At 43.5% G+C, this 18848-nt stretch overlaps 1 protein-coding gene across 2 annotated transcripts in view; it reads left to right on the top strand.

Moving 5' to 3' along the window:
* The window catches only part of GRSF1 (G-rich RNA sequence binding factor 1), a 76240-nt gene that overhangs the window by 43640 nt on the left and 13752 nt on the right, over nt 1–18848 (top strand). For both annotated transcript variants that reach the window (XM_068233341.1, XM_068233338.1), the window contains exons 3-6: nt 6478–6633; nt 15643–15828; nt 16705–16843; nt 18302–18483. In XM_068233341.1, the coding sequence (XP_068089442.1) occupies nt 6478–6633; nt 15643–15828; nt 16705–16843; nt 18302–18483 (663 nt within the window). The remainder of the gene's footprint in view (nt 1–6477; nt 6634–15642; nt 15829–16704; nt 16844–18301; nt 18484–18848) is intronic.

The following is an 18848-nucleotide window of genomic DNA, read 5'->3' as shown; positions in this document are numbered from 1 at the left end:
CTTTCTTTTGGTGCTATTTGATTGCTCCTGCGATTTTTACTTTTTATTATATTCATCAAAAAAGACATGAATTTTGGCAAAAAGATTTTTTTACCTTTCTGTGCTGACATTTTTCAAATAAAGTAAAATTTCTGTATACATGCAGCGTGAAAAATGTGGACAAACATGTTTTTGATTAAAAAAAACCCATTCAGTGTATATTTATTGGTTTGGGTAAAAGTTATAGCGTTTACAAACTATGGTGCAAAAAGTGAATTTTCCCATTTTCAAGCATCTCTGACTTTTCTGACCCCCTGTCATGTTTCATGAGGGGCTAGAATTCCAGGATAGTATAAATACCCCCCAAATGACCCCATTTTGGAAAGAAGACATCCCAAAGTATTCACTGAGAGGCATAGTGAGTTCATAGAAGATATTATTTTTTGTCACAAGTAAGCGGAAAATGACACTTTGTGAGAAAAAAAAAAAAAAGTTTCCATTTCTTCTAACTTGCGACAAAAAAAAATGAAATCTGCCACGGACTCACCATGCCCCTCTCTGAATACCTTGAAGGGTCTACTTTCCAAAATGGGGTCATTTGTGGGGTGTGTTTACTGTCCTGACATTTTGGGGGGTGCTAAATTGTAAGCACCCCTGTAAAGCCTAAAGGTGCTCATTGGACTTTGGACCCCTTAGCGCAGTTAGGCTGCAAAAAAGTGCCACACATGTGGTATTGCCGTACTCAGGAGAAGTAGTATAATGTGTTTTGGGGTGTATTTTTACACATACCCATGCTGGGTGGGAGAAATATCTCTGTAAATGACAATTTGTTAATTTTTATAACACACAATTGTCCATTTACAGAGATCTTTCTCCCACTCAGCATGGGTATGTGTAAAAATACACCACAAAACACATTATACTACTTCTCCTGAGTACGGCGATACCACATGTGTGGCACTTTTTTGCACCCTAACTGCGCTAAAGGGCCCAAAGTCCAATGAGTACCTTTAGGATTTCACAGGTCATTTTGAGAAATTTCGTTTCAAGACTACTCCTCACGGTTTAGGGCCCCTAAAATGCCAGGGCAGTATAGGAACCCCACAAATGACCCCATTTTAGAAAGAAGACACCCCAAGGTATTCCGTTAGGAGTATGGTGAGTTCATAGAAGATTTTATTTTTTGTCAAAAGTTAGCGGAAAATGACACTTTGTGAAAAAACACAATTAAAATCAATTTCCGCTAACTTGTGACAAAAAATAAAATCTTCTATGAACTCACCATACACCTAACGGAATACCTTGGGGTGTCTTCTTTCTAAAATGGGGTCATTTGTGGGGTTTCTATACTGCCCTGGCATTTTAGGGGCCCTAAACCGTGAGGAGTAGTCTTGAAACGAAATTTCTCAATGACCTGTGAAATCCTAAAGGTACTCATTGGACTTTGGGCCCTTTAGCGCAGTTAGGGTGCAAAAAAGTGCCACACATGTGGTATCGCCATACTCGGGAGAAGTAGTACAATGTGTTTTGGGGTGTATTTTTACACATACCCATGCTGGGTGGGAGAAATACCTCTGTAAATGGACAATTGTGTGTAAAAAAAATCAAAAGATTGTCATTTACAGAGGTATTTCTCCCACCCAGCATGGGTATGTGTAAAAATACACCCCAAAACACATTATACTACTTCTCCCGAGTACGGCGATACCACATGTGTGGCACTTTTTTGCACCCTAACTGCACTAAGGGGCCCAAAGTCCAATGAGTACCTTTAGGATTTCACAGGTCATTTTTGTTTCAAGACTACTCCTCGCGGTTTAGGGCCCCTAAAATGCCAGGGCAGTATAGGAACCCCACTAATGACCCCATTTTAGGAAGACACCCCAAGGTATTCCGTTAGGAGTATGGTGAGTTCATAGAAGTTTTTATTTTTTTGTCACAAGTTAGCGGAAATTGATTTTAATAGTTTTTTTTCACAAAGTGTCATTTTCCGCTAACTTGTGACAAAAAATAAAATCTTCTATGAACTCACCATACTCCGTACGGAATACCTTTGGGTGTCTTCTTTCTAGAATGGGGTCATTTGTGGGGTTCCTATACTGCCCTGGCATTTTAGGGGCCCTAAACCGTGAGGAGTAGTCTTGAAACCAAATGTCGCAAAATGACCTGTGAAATCCTAAAGGTACTCATTGGATTTTGGGCCCCTTAGCGTACTTAGGGTGTAAAAAAGTGCCACACATGTGGTACCGCCGTACTCAGGAGAAGTAGTATAATGCGTTTTGGGGTGTATTTTTACACATACCCATGCTAAGTGGGAGAAATATCTCTGTAAATGACAATTGTTTTTTTTTTTTTTTTACACACAATTGTCCATTTACATAGAAATTTCTCCCACCCAGCATGGGTATGTGTAAAAATACACCCCAAAACACATTATACTACTTTTCCTGAGTACGGCGGTACCACATGTGTGACACTTTTTTGCAGCCTAGGTGCGCTAAGGGGCCCAACGTCCTATTCACAGATCATTTTGAAGCATTTGTTTTCTAGACTACTCCTCGCGGTTTAGGGCCCCTAAAATGCCAGGGCAGTATAGGAACCCCACAAGTGACCCCATTTTAGAAAGAAGACACCCCAAGGTATTCCGTTAGGTGTATGGCGAGTTCATAGAAGATTTTATTTTTTGTCACAAGTTAGTGAAAATTGACACTTTGTGAAAAAAAACCAATAAAAATTAATTTCCGCTAACTTTTGACAAAAAATAAAATCTTCTATGAACTCGACATACACCTAACAAAATACCTTGGGGTGTCTTTTTTTCTAAAATGGGGTCACTTGTGGGGTTCCTATACCGCCCTGGCATTTTACAGGCCCAAAACCGTGAGTAGTCTGGAAACCAAATGTCTCAAAATGACTGTTCAGGGGTATAAGCATCTGCAAATTTTGATGACAGGTGGTCTATGAGGGGGCGAATTTTGTGGAACCGGTCATAAGCAGGGTGGCCTTTTAGATGACAGGTTGTATTGGGCCTGATCTGATGGATAGGAGTGCTAGGGGGGTGACAGGAGGTGATTGATGGGTGTCTCAGGGGGTGGTTAGAGGGGAAAATAGATGCAATCAATGCACTGGGGAGGTGATCGGAAGGGGGTCTGAGGGGGATCTGAGGGTTTGGCCGAGTGATCAGGAGCCCACACGGGGCAAATTGGGGCCTGATCTGATGGGTAGGTGTGCTAGGGGGTGACAGGAGGTGATTGATGGGTGTCTCAAGGTGTGATTAGAGGGGGGAATAGATGCAAACAATGCACTGGCGAGGTGATCAGGGTTGGGGTCTGAGGGCATTCTGAGGGTGTGGGCGGGTGATTGAGTGCCCTAGGGGCAGATAGGGGTCTAATCTGATAGGTAGCAGTGACAGGGGGTGATTGATGGGTAATTAGTGGGTGTTTAGGGTAGAGAATAGATGGAAACACTGCGCTTGGGTGGTGATCTGATGTCGGATCTGCGGGCGATCTATTGGTGTGGGTGATCAGTTTGCCCGCAAGGGGCAGGTTAGGGGCTGATTGATGGGTGGCAGTGACAGCGGGTGATTGATGGGTGGCAGTGACAGGGGGTGATTGATGGGTGATAGGTGATTGACAGGTAATCAGTGGGTTATTACAGGGAAGGACAGATGTAAATATTGCACTGGCGAATTGATAAGGGGGGGGTCTGAGGGCAATCTGAGCGTGTAGGCGGGTGATTGGGTGCCCGCAAGGGGCAGATTAGGGTCTGATCTGATGGGTAACAGTGACAGGTGGTGATAGGGGGTGATTGATGGGTAATTAGTGGGTGTTTAGAGGAGAGAATAGATGTAAACGCTGCGCTTGGGTGGTGATCTGATGTCTGATCTGCGGGCGATCTATTGGTGTGGGTGGGTGATCAGATTGCCCGCAAGGGGCAGGTTAGGGGCTGATTGTTGGGTGGCAGTGACAGGGGGTGATTGATGGGTGATAGGTGATTGACAGGTGATCAGTGGGTTATTACAGGGAAGAACAGATGTAATTAATGCACTGGTGAATTGATAAGGGGGGGTCAGAGGGCAATCTGAGCGTGTGGGCGGGTGATTGGGTGCCCGCAAGGGGCAGATTAGGGTCTGATCTGATAGGTAAAAGTGACAGGTGGTGATAGGGGGTGATTGATGGGTGATTGATGGGTAATTAGTGGGTGTTTAGAGGAGAGAATAGATGTAAACAATGGATTTGGGAGGTGATCTGATGTCGGATCTGTGGGCGATCTATTGGTGTGGGGGGGTGATCAGATTGCCCGCAAGGGGCAGGTTAGGGGCTGATTGATGGGTGGCAGTGACAGGGGGTGATTGACGGGTGATTGACAGGTGATCAGGGGGATAGATGCATACAGTAAACAGGGGGGGTAGTCTGGGGGGGGGGGGGGGGGGGTCTGGGGAGAATCTGAGGGGTGGGGGGTGATCAGGAGGGGGCAAGGAGCAGTGGGGGGGGGGTATAAAAAAAAATAGCGTTGCCAGATAGTGACAGGGAGTGATTGATGGGTGATTAGGGGGGTGATTGGGTGCAAACAGGGGTCTGGGGGGTGGGCAGGGGGGGGGGGTCTGATGGGTGCTGTTGGCGATCTGGGGCAGGGGGGGGGAGAAATCAGTGTGCTTGGTGCAGACTAGGGTGGCTGCAGCCTGCCCTGGTGGTCCCTTGGACACTGGGACCACCAGGGCAGGAGGCAGCCTGTATAATACACTTTGTAAACATTACAAAGTGTATTATACACTTTGTATGCGGTGATTGCGGGGTTAACATCCCGCCGGCGCTTCCGTATAGCCGGCGGGATGTTGCGGCGGGCGAGCGGTGACAGGCGCCGGCGGAGGATCGCGTCACGGATGACGCGATCGCTCCGCCCATGCCCTTAGAAGGACCGCCGCCTCTGTGGGTGAGCCGGTCCTTCAGGGCTCCACTTCCCGGCCGCCGCTGTGCGTTAGGCGGTCGGGAAGTGGTTAAAGAGGAGCTGTCAGCCATACTATCTTAGGAAAAAAAAAATATATAAGTAGATAAATACTTGTTCTACTTACATAGCATATGTATTGCACTGTCCAGGTTATGATTCATGTGAATTTTATAAAGGAAAAGTAGAGAATCCTATTCTAGACAGTTCCCATATTTACTGTGGCTGTTTTGAAGCCAGTCGTGATGTAATATCTGCCCTTAGTCTCCTGCCTGATTTGCCCGCCCTTCACTATAGAAAGTGCATTGTTTCAGCCTGAGAAATTTTGGCCAATCAGAGAGGAACAGAGGTGTGGGAGGGGAAAACAGGAGGGAAAGAGGCTTCAGCCATTTAGGCTGCATTAGTTAAGTCTGAGGGGAAGTAGAGAAGCAAAAAAAGCCTTCTCTTTTGTGTACCAAATTTTCTGTGTACCAAATAAGAGCCATGTAAACTGGGGAATAATGTATCAACAAGAAAAGTAATAGTGATTTTAACTTTTGTATTACCTGATTAGCATCCTTATTACTTGTTTACCAGATAAAAATAAAGAATTGATTTTATGCCCGACAGTTACTCTTTAATTGTACAGAACCACAATAATCCAACATGCATAGACTGTTTCAGAATGGTTGATCCTCATCAGTGTATGGCATGGATTAATAAGGCTCTATGGGGTACGACAGCTAGAGTTAGAGTACCCAGCAAGCTCATGGTAAACCAGAACGCCTAGGAGTGTGTAAGGGAATGAAATATCCATCAATCGGACAGGACTAGGCAGGTCAGGAAAGGCGGTAGATTGACAACCCATAGCGTTGCAATGCATTGAGCAGTGTAATCTTGCAGCTCAATTGATTTTCACTAGATTTCAGCAGGAAATCAATGTGCTCTGTATGATGGGAACCGATTCCAGCCAGAGATGGATCAAAAATGTTGCCACAAGTATCTTTAGCAAACATCTTTGTTTTACTACTCACAAGTTTCATGATGTATTATGCAGTAGGGATTGCCAATGAGATGCTAGTAATTTCAGTTTGTATGCAAATTTATTGTGAATTGTATGAAGCTCTGAACTGAACCAATCCAAACCAACATGAAGTGGATTTGATGCTTCCAGTTGCAGTGTCCATATAGTTTGTTTCAAATATGTATGAACAATGGAAATATTTGCATCTCACTGACATCTATATTCTGCTAGTAACACAATGCAATTTCCCACCCCAATGGCGGGAATCGTTTATTTCCGACATGTCCGATCTATTTTCCGATCGAGAAAGGGATCGAGAGGTTGTTGTTGGAAAATCGATCCCTTTATCAATTGTGAACAGTTTGGACGTGCACACACGGTACATCTTCCTGTCCAATCACCCATCGTTCGGATGGGGAATTGTTTTGTGTTCCCAGCATTAGGCAGTGACGGCTGCTGTTTTTGTGTTTGTTCTTTTTTGTTTTGTTTTGGTTTTTTTGCAGTATATTTGCGCTAAATCACGGTGTCTTTTTTTTCCTCCCCTCCACCAGAATGCAACGTATGTAATGGTGTAGATGGGGTCCACTTTATCTTTAATAAAGATGGCAAGCCTCGGGGAGATGCAATCATTGAATTTGAGACCTCAGAAGACTTGACAAAAGCATTAGAGCAGCACAAGAAGTACATGGGACAACGCTATGTGGAAGGTAAGCATTCCTTTTCCAAGCACTGCTTCCCTCAATGAACATCTCCTACTGCCCGTTCCCGGGATGGAACTGGATGATGGAAAATGAACCTCTGGTGGCCAAATGGTCAGCAGTGTTACCTTGCAGCGGTATGTGTGTACACACGTGTGTTATGGGTTAGGGTCTTTAGATTGTGAGCCCCTCTGAGGACAGGGATAGACCTGTATGTCAAACCAACCAACAGAAATTCTGTTTTGGAATTCTCTAGTTTCCACCCCAGGTCGACTAGGGAACATATTCCTGGTGGACAGTTGCAGAGGGTCTCCAGGATTGTATCAGATCCTAACCAGTGCGAGATCCGGCTCAATGAAATGAGGGACAGATGTAGGTTAAGGGGGTACCCTGAACATACCCTGGCACCCAATAGATCCCCCAGAAGACGCCATGGAGGAGTGAGACTCCCCTTTGTTTCCAGGTACAATGCCTGCAGCCATAAGATGGGGTCCATTGTACGGCCCAAACGCTAGAGGTTTCAAAAGCTCTTCCCAATGTAATGCTATGGGTTTTTTTTTTTTGTTTTTTTTTTTTTACAAAACCTCATTGCTCCAGTGTGCACAGACACATAGGATAACATTAGCAGTAGATTTAAAAACTCAAACCGTTTAGAAACTCCTCTGGTGTGCACCAGGCCATTCAAAGTGCTTTTCCCCTAGGTTCCTGAATTTAAATATCCACCCTTATCATTCAAGCGAGCCCCTACAGTGAGGGACAAGATCCGAGCTTGTGCTTCATGGGCTGTGGGGCAGAGTGGTCAGAAAGGTACTTTTCCTTGTTTAGGATGTCATGTGTGGCTTGATTTTTTTTTAAGGGAGAAGTTTAGGCATCCGTCTAAAGGTACGGAGCATACGTGGTCTATACACATGTGATTCATCATATGTAGTTTATCTACTAAAATGTCCATGTGGGCTATTATATGTGGGAGAGACCACCCAGCGACTGCGTGAACGTATCTTATCACATAAATCGGCCATCGGGACCAAGAATGTCTCAATCGGTCTCGACCCACTTTACCCAATTCCGCCACTCTGTGCCACAGCTCCGTGTGCAGGTTATAGATGTGGTTCCCATTCATTTCAGAGGAGATAGGGAAAGAGAATTACTGAGGCGGGTTGGATCAGGAGGTTGGGTTCCCTGGGAGGGGGCGGTCTTAACCATGATTATGACCTATCCTTTTGTATTTAAATTTAGAGCTAGATTTATGTATGTAGTATGCCTCTACATGTGTTTGTGCGGTCCGTTATTCCGCGTTGGCAGTGTGCTGGCTGCCGAGTCCAGTTATGTGTGTTTCCCTTTTGGGTTACACTTTTAGTATAATGGGAGTTGCTGTTTTTGATGTACGATTCTCTTTATTGCTATTGTATTTTTTTACATCTTATACAATGTTTAACTATTTTGTGGGTTAGTCATCCACTATGGACCCTCAGCCATACCATAGCTTCAGGATCTTTTACTGATTTTTGACTTGATCAGCACATTTTATGTTGCTGACATTGTATGCGTGTTTTACGCGTCGTTTGCGGATTTATGCGTTCTGTTTCTGCAGCTTTATTTTGCGGTTCCACGTTGTCTTTAAGCGTACATTTTTTTTTTTTTTTAAATCAGCCTTTATTAAACAATGTATATCAAATACAGACTTTGATTTGAAAGATCATAACAGTGACTGCAGCAAGAAGACACCCCAAACATATAACGTATATTACATTTAAATTGTTCTTTAAGCATGTGGACAGCCCACCCTCCCCCATCTCCATAACCAAATCCCATAATATTAATACTCGAATACGGAATATCTATATGAGAGAGACCACACAGTACCATAACTGAATATCTACAATTGAATAGGCTAAACTTACATTATATAAGGCCTCCAAACAACCTGTCTTGAATTAGGGAGAAGTCTGGTAACCCTGGAGTATCTAACCAGCCTATCCAAATCTTATCAAATTTATGTGCTACATTTCGGTGGGCATATATAAGCTTTTCCATTTTTAAATATGCATTCACCTGCCCAATCCACATATCTACCGTCGGGGGGCTTGAGTCCTTCCATTTCATTAAAATCAGCTTCCTAGCTTGAAATAGCAGGCGATGTACCATAATTTGAGTGTGCTCCTGTAGTTTTGGCTCAGAGGATAAGCCCAAAATGCAAGCTTGCACTGATCTTTTGGAGCGTTGTTTAGAAACCACATCAATTAAATCCAGAACCTCCCCCCAGTATCTATGCAACTTGGGACAGCGCCATAGCATATGTAATAAGTCACCGTGGTCTCTACTACACCTAGAACAGATTGGGTCCTGTCTAAATTTCATAGAGAAGAGACGTTTAGGGGTTAATAGATTTCTGTGAAGAATATTCAATTGTGACAGTTTCTGAGAGGCATTAGTAGAGACCAGGGGGACATTCTGAAGAATCTCTGTCCAGTCTTCCTCTGGTAACTCACCCAGGTCTTGTGACCATTTCTCATAACAACTAAGAGGGAACCTCCTCAAGAATAGTCCAAGGATCAAAGAGTAGCAGGTTGAAATAAAACCACTACGCCCATCATACTGACTAATTAAATTGAAAACAGGGGATGGTTGTAATCGTAGAGAGTGCAAAGAGCGCTGTTTTTTAACTGCATGTTTTAATTGCATATATTGGAACTGTAGTAGCAATGAGCTGGGTTTCTGGAGCACTTGTGCAATTTCTGGGAAGGGTTTCACTTCCTCTACATTCAATACCTGGACCAATGAGGAGATCCCTCCCCTGACCCAGTCTGACAAGAACGTCAGATGTGCAAGTTCCTCTAACCGGGCTATAGCATTCAATGGAGTGTAATTCGTGATCCCTACAATATCCTGCATAAGACGCACCCTGTTCCAAATCTTCTGCATTAGTGTGAAGCAAGGTACCTTTCCCCCTGACATTCCACATACTCCAGCTTCTAATACTGCATATATTGAACTAGATTTAAAAACATAGTTTAATAGCTTTCTACAGGGATCGGATAGCTCGTCATTTCCCCACCCCACCAAGTGTTGTAACTGAGAGGCTAGATAGTAAACCCAAGGATTAGGTACCGCCAAGCCTCCCTCCTCTTTAGAATACTGAAGATGTTGCAACTTAATTTTAACTCTTCCTTGTCCCCAAATAAAATCCCTAAACATTCTATCTAGAGTTTTAAATAGTTTAAGACGGAGCCATGTTGGAGCATTGTGCAAAGGATAAAGCAGCTGCGGCATAGTTACCATCTTAATTAGGTTTATACGGGCTACCGGTGAAAGTGGCAGCTTAGCCCATGTTTTTAATTTTTGTCGAATTTTAGTAAGCAGGGGAGTTATATTTAGGGTCTCATAAGATTCGATGTCGGATGATATCACTATACCTAGGTATTTAAAGGAACTCACCTTCTGTAATTGCATACATGAGCTTGGCAATATAGTGTCTATCTTGTCAAGAAGCAATAATGACGATTTGTCCCAATTGACAACTAGGCCAGAGAATTTACCAAATGTAAAAAGGGTATGCATTACATTTTCTAATGAACTAGTGGAGTCTTGCAGAAACAACAATGTATCGTCAGCGTATAAAGCGACTTTTTCCTCTATCTCCCCGTATCTAAACCCCTTTATCAATTCATTTGATCTTATCAGTTCGGCTAGGGGTTCTATGGCTACTGCAAACAGCAGGGGCGACAGGGGACAACCCTGCCTTGTGCCCCTGCCTAAACTAAAGGTCGAGGATTGAGTACCGTTCACTCGTAGACTTGCTACAGGTGCGTTATATAAGAGCTTAACCCATCTACGGAAGGATGGACCAAACCGCATTGTCTCCAACACCCTAATCAGATACTGCCACTCGACACTGTCGAAGGCCTTGGCGATATCCAAGGACAATAATGCCCTCTCACCCCTATTATCTGCTTGAAGCTGCATATTTATAAAGGTTCTTCTAATATTAATTGCTGTGGATTTCGCAGGAATAAACCCTGATTGATCTGACTTAACTATGGTAGTGACCACTCTAGCCAGCCTGTTCGCCAAGACCTTCGACAGTATCTTGATGTCAGCATTCAAAAGGGATATAGGCCTATAGGAATCTGCTTTCAAAGGATCTTTTCCTGGCTTTGGGAGGAGTATGATAGTCGCTTCAGCCATGGATTTAGGAAGCCTGCCAGTTTCATACGCCTCATTGAACACCTTAAGTAGACGGGGCAAAAGGGGATCAGAATAGCGCTTATAAAGCTCAATTGGGAGGCCGTCACTGCCCGGGGCCTTATTGCATGGAAATGCCGCCACCGCTATCTCCAACTCCTCCAGCGTTATAGGAGCATCCAACATGGCTCCGTCATTCTCAGACAGCCCAAGTAAGGGTATCTTGTTCAAGTATGATGTCAATTCACACTCTGTATATTCTATTCTAGATTTATATAGGTCCTTGTAGAAACCAAGCAGCTCCTTAGCTATATTATCAGTATCTGAAACTATACTGCCCCCTGGAGTCATTAATGCAGCAATATGACCCAGGGGGGATTGTGCTTTTGTAATAACCGAGAGTAAATGCCCTGTTTGGTCCCCTTGTTCAAAAAATGTTTGCTTAAGAAAAAACCTCTTATGCTTAGCTTTCTCCAATAAATGATCATTCAAAAATTCCTGCGCTTGAACCCATGTTACTCTATTTGTCTCAGTAGGATCCGAAATGAAGGCAGCTTCTGCATCCATTACCTTTTTAGTCAAACTCACATGTCTTTCCCTGGTTCTAGATCTAACCTTATTTATTTCTCTTATGAAAATTCCCCTCAGAAATGCCTTAAAGGCCTCCCATGAGGTTCCATATATACGTGAATCATTATTGTAGTCGAAAAATAAGTTAATTTCTTGAAGAATCTGCGTATGGGAATCCACAAGATTAAGCCAGAATGGGTTCAGTTTCCATGGCAATCGGTGTTTTTGTAGCCTCAGGGGGTTAATCAAAGTGACCTTGATGGGAGAGTGATCTGACAGAGATCGTACTAAATATTCTACCGAGCCCACTAGGGGCAGAAGTGCCTGATTTCCGATTGCCATGTCTATCCTAGAGAGAGACATGTGAGTTTTGTTAAAGCATGAATATACGTATTCCTTAGGATGTGTAAGCCGCCATATATCGAATAGTGCCAGCTCGTCAAATAATTTTGCTAATGGTGAAGGCTGACTAGCTGCTGCCTTAGACCTAAATCTATCTAGTTGCTGATTTAAATACATGTTATAATCTCCAATCCATAACATGGGGATATGCATCTTTTCTTGTAGTTGTTCAATAATAGGTTGTAAGCTGGAAGGTGAGAAGGGAGGTGGGATATATATAGCTACAACAATATATTCTATTGAATTAAAATACCCATGAACTATAGCAAATCTGCCCTCAGCATCCACCTGGGATTGAATCAATTGAAATTGAAGTTTCGCGTGGATAAGTATAGAAACTCCCCTGGAATATGAGGTATGTGTTGAGTGGAAGGCTGTGGAAATCCATTTTTTGGAAAGCCATTTCAAGGTCTGGTTAGTTAGATGTGTCTCCTGTAGGCAATAAATTGCTGGGCCTTGTTTTTGTAGAAAAGACAATACTGAGTGTCTTTTATCGTGGTCAGCCAGGCCTCTCACATTCCAGCTTACAATAGAAATATCTGCCATTTATTCCGTTTAGTGTACCACAAATGGGAAAAGTGGACTGCCCCCCCACATTCGAATTAGGTGTCCGCTGCTGCATGCACAGAAAATAACTGTATACCATAACATATAACAAAACCAGAACAAAATATAGTAATTTCCCCCTTTTAGACAGCAAATGGCAGATATTGTGGAAAGCTCCAACAACCAACGAAGCTTTTCCAACTGTATGATCTTATTAGCATTTCTGCCCTGCTGTGGGGATAAGCTGTTGTTCTTGCATAACATCTGTCTCTTGAAGTAAACGTATTAACCTGGTGCAAGTTGGTGTGCAGAAACAGAAATAATTAACATCTCTGCTCCTGCTCCTTTTGCTGAAACGGATAGCACAGTACCATAAATCGTGATCCTGCAATCACGGCAAAGATCAGCTAAACTGATAACAAGATATAACTTATTAAGAAGAGATTGTTCCTTGAAGTCGACTTACATCTCTGCGTTATCCTCATAAAGTATGGATGGCAGAATACCAATTAGATAGAAATTCAAGCGGATTGCACAGAGTAAGACAAGAGAATAAGACTTTTATATAGGAGATAGGCCCCGCTGTTTGCTTAATAGATATGGATCATAGTACCTTAGTCATTGTCCGCAGGTAAGTTTTGTTTGAGGTGTTGCTCATTTTCATCAAGCCACTGCGTGGCTTCTTTGGGAGATAGAAAGAAATGGGCCTCATTCAAAGCGATAATTTTCAGCTTGGAAGGATACAGCATAGCATATTGTAGGTTTAATTTCTGTAGACGTTTTTTCACCTCGTAGAACTTTGCTCTCTGTTTTTGAACTTCCGCTGAGAAATCAGGATAAAATGATATTTTATGCTCCCCAAATTGTATGTTGCCTTTCAGTCTTGCCTGCCTTAAGATTGTTTCTCTATCTTGATAGTGGAGTAGTTTAGCCAATACCGGTCTGGGCGCTGCACCTGGCTTAGGTGGGCGTGAGGGAACCCGGTGTGCCCTTTCTATAGCGTATATCTTGGAAAACGATTCCGCTCCAAACACTTCCAACAGCCACTTTTCAATAAATTCAGTAGGGTTTAGCTTTTCCACCTTTTCCGGAAGGCCCACAATGCGGACATTGTTCCTGCGTAATCGATTTTCCATGTCGTCTGATTTGTCCGTATTAGCTATAGCATGTTTAATAACTTTACGGAGATCTCTTACTACGGGGGCAATGGTGTCTTCAATGTCACTGACACGTTTTTCTAGGGCAGTGGTTCTCTCCCTGACTTTTGCCATGTCCTGCCTTAAAAGTCCCAGCTCCTCTTTTATGCCCCCAGTTTGCTGTGAAAGGGAAATAATGGCTGCATTACAAGTTTGCACAGCCGACAGAATCTCACTTAGAGAGGGCTCTTTATTATCTCCGGATTCATTGGGGGTATCAGCAGGCATATTGTCTTCCATTGCGGCAGGTACTTCTGCTTCAGAAGCAGTTTCCCACACCCCATCCGCCGTGCCTGTGCTTTGTTCCTCCCGCTCTGCCCGCCTGTCTTCCTCCATTCCCCCGTCCACCTTCTGCTGCTCTGCATTTAAGTGTTCGGCCCCCCTCACCGTTTTGAAGTCCTTATGGGCAAACTTTTCCAGGCGAGCTGCAACCTCCTCCGGCTGTGGCCCATGTTTGCGTGAGCGCGTCTGCCGCGGGTCAGCGGCGGCGCCATCTTGCTTTTTCGCCTCTGCCTGGGCCTTCTCCTCCTTGCCCTCCGCCTTCGGCATAGCTGTCCGAGAGAGTTCGGAATACCACCACCCGGATCAGGGAGTCTTCTCCTATGTCTCACACCACGATGGGCGTCTAAGAAGGTATGGATTGCCGCCTTACAGGATCAAATGTAACGGATCAGCGCGGGAGCTCTGTGAGATGCGTGTACTCACATCGCCTGCAGGCCACGCCCCAAGCGTACATTTTTACGCATTACTAGGACTCACGAATGCATGGATGCAGATGACGTCATTTTTTTTTTCCGGTTTTCGTCGAAACGCTCCACCATTGCCCTCTGGGAGAGTGGGAGGCGTGTTATGACTGTGCTGTGGTTCCCCATTAGGTCCTCCTGAGTTGGTAAGAGCTGATTGGTCATTGGGGGTATGACACTTTTTAAATTATGCTGTGGTAACGGCTACTGATTTGCATATCTGTTCCCCATTAGGTCCTCTCATTATGTTCTGCCCTGTGATTGGACATTCATGTTCATTTGTATTTTGATGTATCTGGTCCATGTGACCCTATTGTGATTGTATATAAGTGCCATTGTGGTTGTTATCTCTTTTGAGCAAGCCTATACAGCTTGAGGAAGGAGTTTACCACCGAAACAGCGTCTGTCGCTGTCTCTGGGCTTTACTTTCATGCAATAAAGAGCTAAAATACATCTTCGTGGTGCTGCTGATTTCTACTCTTTATGCTTTTGGGAGCTGCTGGACTACAGCGCCATATCAGCCTAGCACACGTATACCCTCACTAGGGTGCCTATCGAGTGTGGTGCAGTAAGGACAGGGATAGACACGGATGAAAGTCTCTCTAAAGTACTATGTTATATGTCTGCACTATATAAATGCAGAATGTGAAATAAACTATTGTTTGGACAACTCCTTGTCACGGTTAATACCACATGTTAGCAACTGTATGGTTCTGAGGATCTGAGAAAGGGAGTGATTTCTGAAAACTAATCCTATTACAATTTGTGTCACTGCAAATAAAGTTACAGAAACTGTATGCCACCTTTAGGGCTGGTTTCCACTATCGCGAATCTGCATGCGTCCAACGCATGCAGATCCGCACATGTAATACAAGTGGATGGGCCTGTTTCCACTGTAGCGTTGTTGAGGTGTGTTTTTTTCAGCGTGAAAAAAACGCACAAAAGAGCCAACGATTTCGCCTGCGTCGGGAATCCGTGCGAATCGCCGCTAATGTATTTAATAGTAAAAACGCATGCGTTTGTTACATGCGTTTTTACCCGCGATTTCGCGTGCGATTTCGCACCTTTTTCAATTTTATTTAGCCCTGGCAGTGTCATGGTTAATTTCGCATGGCACCCTGCCATGCGAAATCGCAGGCGAAATCGCGGGTAAAAACGCATGTGGAAACGCATCCGCATGCGTTTTTACAAGCGTCGGAATGCGGCCGAAATCGCGTCGCAACAGTGGAAACAAGCCCTTAGTCAGGTCGATTGAATTATTCTGTGCGATTCATTGATTAATTCCTGTTAGATCAGCTCCCACTGATGGCTGAACTGGAGAAACTGTGACTTCTTCCTTTCAGTGTCTGTTTTCTCTTTTTTTTCTTTTTTTTTTCCAGTGTTTGAAATGAGCCACAAAGATGCAGAGATGCTTTTGCAGAGACTTCAGACTTCTATGTCTCCAACTCAAGTGTCCTCGGGCCAGATAATTCAGTCAATGTCAACTAGCCCAAATGAGGGCACAGTAAGGCTGCGTGGTCTGCCCTATAGCTGTACTGAGCAGGATATCATCAATTTCTTTTCAGGTGACTAATCGCTGCCACTGATCTTTAACATGAACCTTCTGTTTACTGACACAATCCATGCATTTGAGGAGGAAGTCACCACTATAAACTTTACTACTGCTAAAGGCTTATAAATGGAAGGGTTTACTTTAATGAAATTGGTTTTCACCTAAATGTTATCATGTTAAGTCTTGTAATATTAACTGTTCTGGGTACATGCCAGCTGTCAGCATAAACAAAGTCTGCTCTTGAGACTGGATGTACTTTCCTTTCCATATGTAAACACAGTGCAAATACAGTCTCCTCTTGAATTTGCGCTTGGTAGCGAAGTGGTCATTTGAGAGCTATCCCAATCAGCTATTAGCAGTGCAGAAGAAAAGCCAATAGTGTTTTATAACTACTTCTTCTCCAGCTCTTAAAGGACAACTGAAATGAGAGCTATATGGAAGCTGCCATATTTGCTTTAAAGCAATACCAGTTGCTTGGCTATTCCGCTGACCTTCTGCCTCTATTACTTTTAGCCATAGACCCTGAACAAGTATGCAGTAAATTGGGGGTTTCTGACATTATTGTCAGATCTGACAAGTATAGCTCCATGCTTGTTTCTGGTGTGATTCAGACACTTCTGCAGCCAAATAGATCAGTAGGGCTGCCAGACAACTGGTATTTTTTAAAACCAAGCCATCCCCTAGTGTATCTACAAGGCTTTATGGTTAGGGGCTAATAGACCCAAATTACACTAATGGCACATGAACAGATTTTCTTTTGCACTACAAAATGAGGATTTTGCAGTTCGTTCTTTCTTTTTGCCTTCAGTTGTTACATCTGCAAAATCAATACTTGTGGTATGAATTTCTTGTCAAATCCATTCGATATAATATTGTGTGATCATTACAGGTCTGAGCATAGCAGATGAAGGTATAACTTTCGTCTTGGACCAGAGAGGACGTAAATCCGGGGAGGCGTTTATACAGTTTGTGTCACAGGAACATGCTGAGCAGGCGCTTCAGAAACACAAGCAGGAAATAGGGAGCAGGTAACACTGGAGAACTGCTATTTTATGCTTTTATTTCATTCAGATTTATCAATGAAGGTATATTCGATTCCTTGTAATTGAGCAATACTGTGTTCATGTTGGGGAATACAGGTTCAGTGATAATTATCTTCTTGTAATTTTATTATTTTTTACAAGTCGTCTGGATTTTTTTTTTTTTTTTTTACTTTGTTTGGATAACTGAATTTACTAGATACATGTTGTTTATAAAGGCTCGTACACACGTGCAACTTTTCCACCCCACTATTGTCCAAACTTGTTGTGTTGGATGATAGGTTAGGCGTGTGTACGTGAGGCAAAATAGACGAGCGACTAAAAAGCGGTTCACCCATTGCAACCAGTGCATCAACTGACCAACTATTGTGCAGGTTAGCCACGTGTGTATAAGTCGCTTGAACTCCTTTTTTTTTGTTTTGTTTTATGCAGATATGGTGCGCACGCAGTATTTGAATAAGTTAGTTGTTTGTTTGGTCAACACGTGTGTATGTACTTGTCGTGCAAACAAGCTGTGCGGTTCGTTATGTTGGTTGGCTGGTCGTCCATTAAGTTGCACACGTGTATGTACCTTAAGGGTTGTTTCACACTGTGGTGGTGCATCGGGGCGATTTACCACACTGCTACTGCAGGGCAATAAAAGCCTATGGGTGCTTACATAGTGCCAGAAGTCCTCAATCTGGCACGCTTCCATAACTACGTTGAAGTGCGTCGGACCAGAAGACATGCAAGTCTATGGTGACGCAAGTATTTTAAAAATGTTGGCGGCGGTACGTAATGTAATTTTACATTACGCTTCCGTGGACTTCTACGTACCCAAAACAGGAAGTAACCACGAGTGCGTCAGTTCCTGTTGGGGCCGGATGCCAGAAGGGGAATACCGCATAGCGGTATTCCCTGAAGGCCTTGTGGCTGACGCCAAAATACAGTGTGAAACTGGCCTCAGTCACTGAAGAGAGGTGCCCGTACTTTAGAAGATAAGACGTTCAGCTCACTAACATCACAAAATCTGTTTAAAATGCCATCTCTCAATATTTACCGTATTTCAATCCCGGAGAGAGGTCAATGGATTTATCACGCAGTAGTGGCCACATTCCAACCCAACATTCAATCATATGGCGTCTGAATCAGATTATCTGGTGGTAAAAAGTTGTTAAACAAGTAAACATTATATGGGAGATATTTGTTTGTGATCTAACATTCCAAGATGGTGTAGGACTCCATATGCTGAACATAATACAAAGACAGAGGGGTAACCGCTTGACTTATTCAGTAATTGTTCCTGCACAGCCTTTGGGGCTTTTCTGGCTCATGCACTTCTCAGCTGCTTATTAAAGAAGTAATTAAAATTAAAAACTAAACAAATATGTATTTTAAATAAACCTAGCCACTAACATAATGTGACAGTGACCAAAGTGTTGCTCTGTTATGCCTTCCCACTGCCAGGTACATTGAGATTTTTCCCTGCAGAAGAAATGAGATTCAGAACGCTCGTCTGAATTTCAGGAGGAGGAAAGGTGTTACATTTGCACCCGACATGAAGGACTTTTATGAGCCTGATATCTCTATTAATAATGTCATTAAGCATGAACCTGCTGATGCTGATTGTGAAGATGATCACATAGACGGTAAGTTGAACTCTTTTTTTTTTTTTTCTTCCTTTGGTGTTGTGCTCTGTCTCTCGTGCTAGGATATGTGTACTGTATCATCCAGCATAGTAATCTACTTTGCACCTGTCATGCCACTTAGAGCACTGAACTGCATAACTGATGGTTCACATCATGCTATACAGACCTGTCGCCTGGCTATAGCCGAATGGTGTGTACGGTTTAATGGAGGGATGAGGAGAGACGAAAGGGAGTTGGGTGAGCACAAGAGCAGTGCTCTCATCTGTCACTCCTTTGTTGGTGTCACTTTAGACGTGCGGCATGCCTGATCTCTAAGCCATGTTGTAGGACTCCTGAACACACTTGGCCAAGAGTGCACCGAATGG

The sequence above is a fragment of the Hyperolius riggenbachi genome, chromosome 1 (assembly GCF_040937935.1).
Source record: "Hyperolius riggenbachi isolate aHypRig1 chromosome 1, aHypRig1.pri, whole genome shotgun sequence".
In the NCBI taxonomy this organism is placed as follows: Eukaryota; Metazoa; Chordata; class Amphibia; order Anura; family Hyperoliidae; genus Hyperolius; species Hyperolius riggenbachi.
Note: the sequence above shows the minus strand (reverse complement) of the source record. Positions and strands in the feature narration are given on the sequence as shown.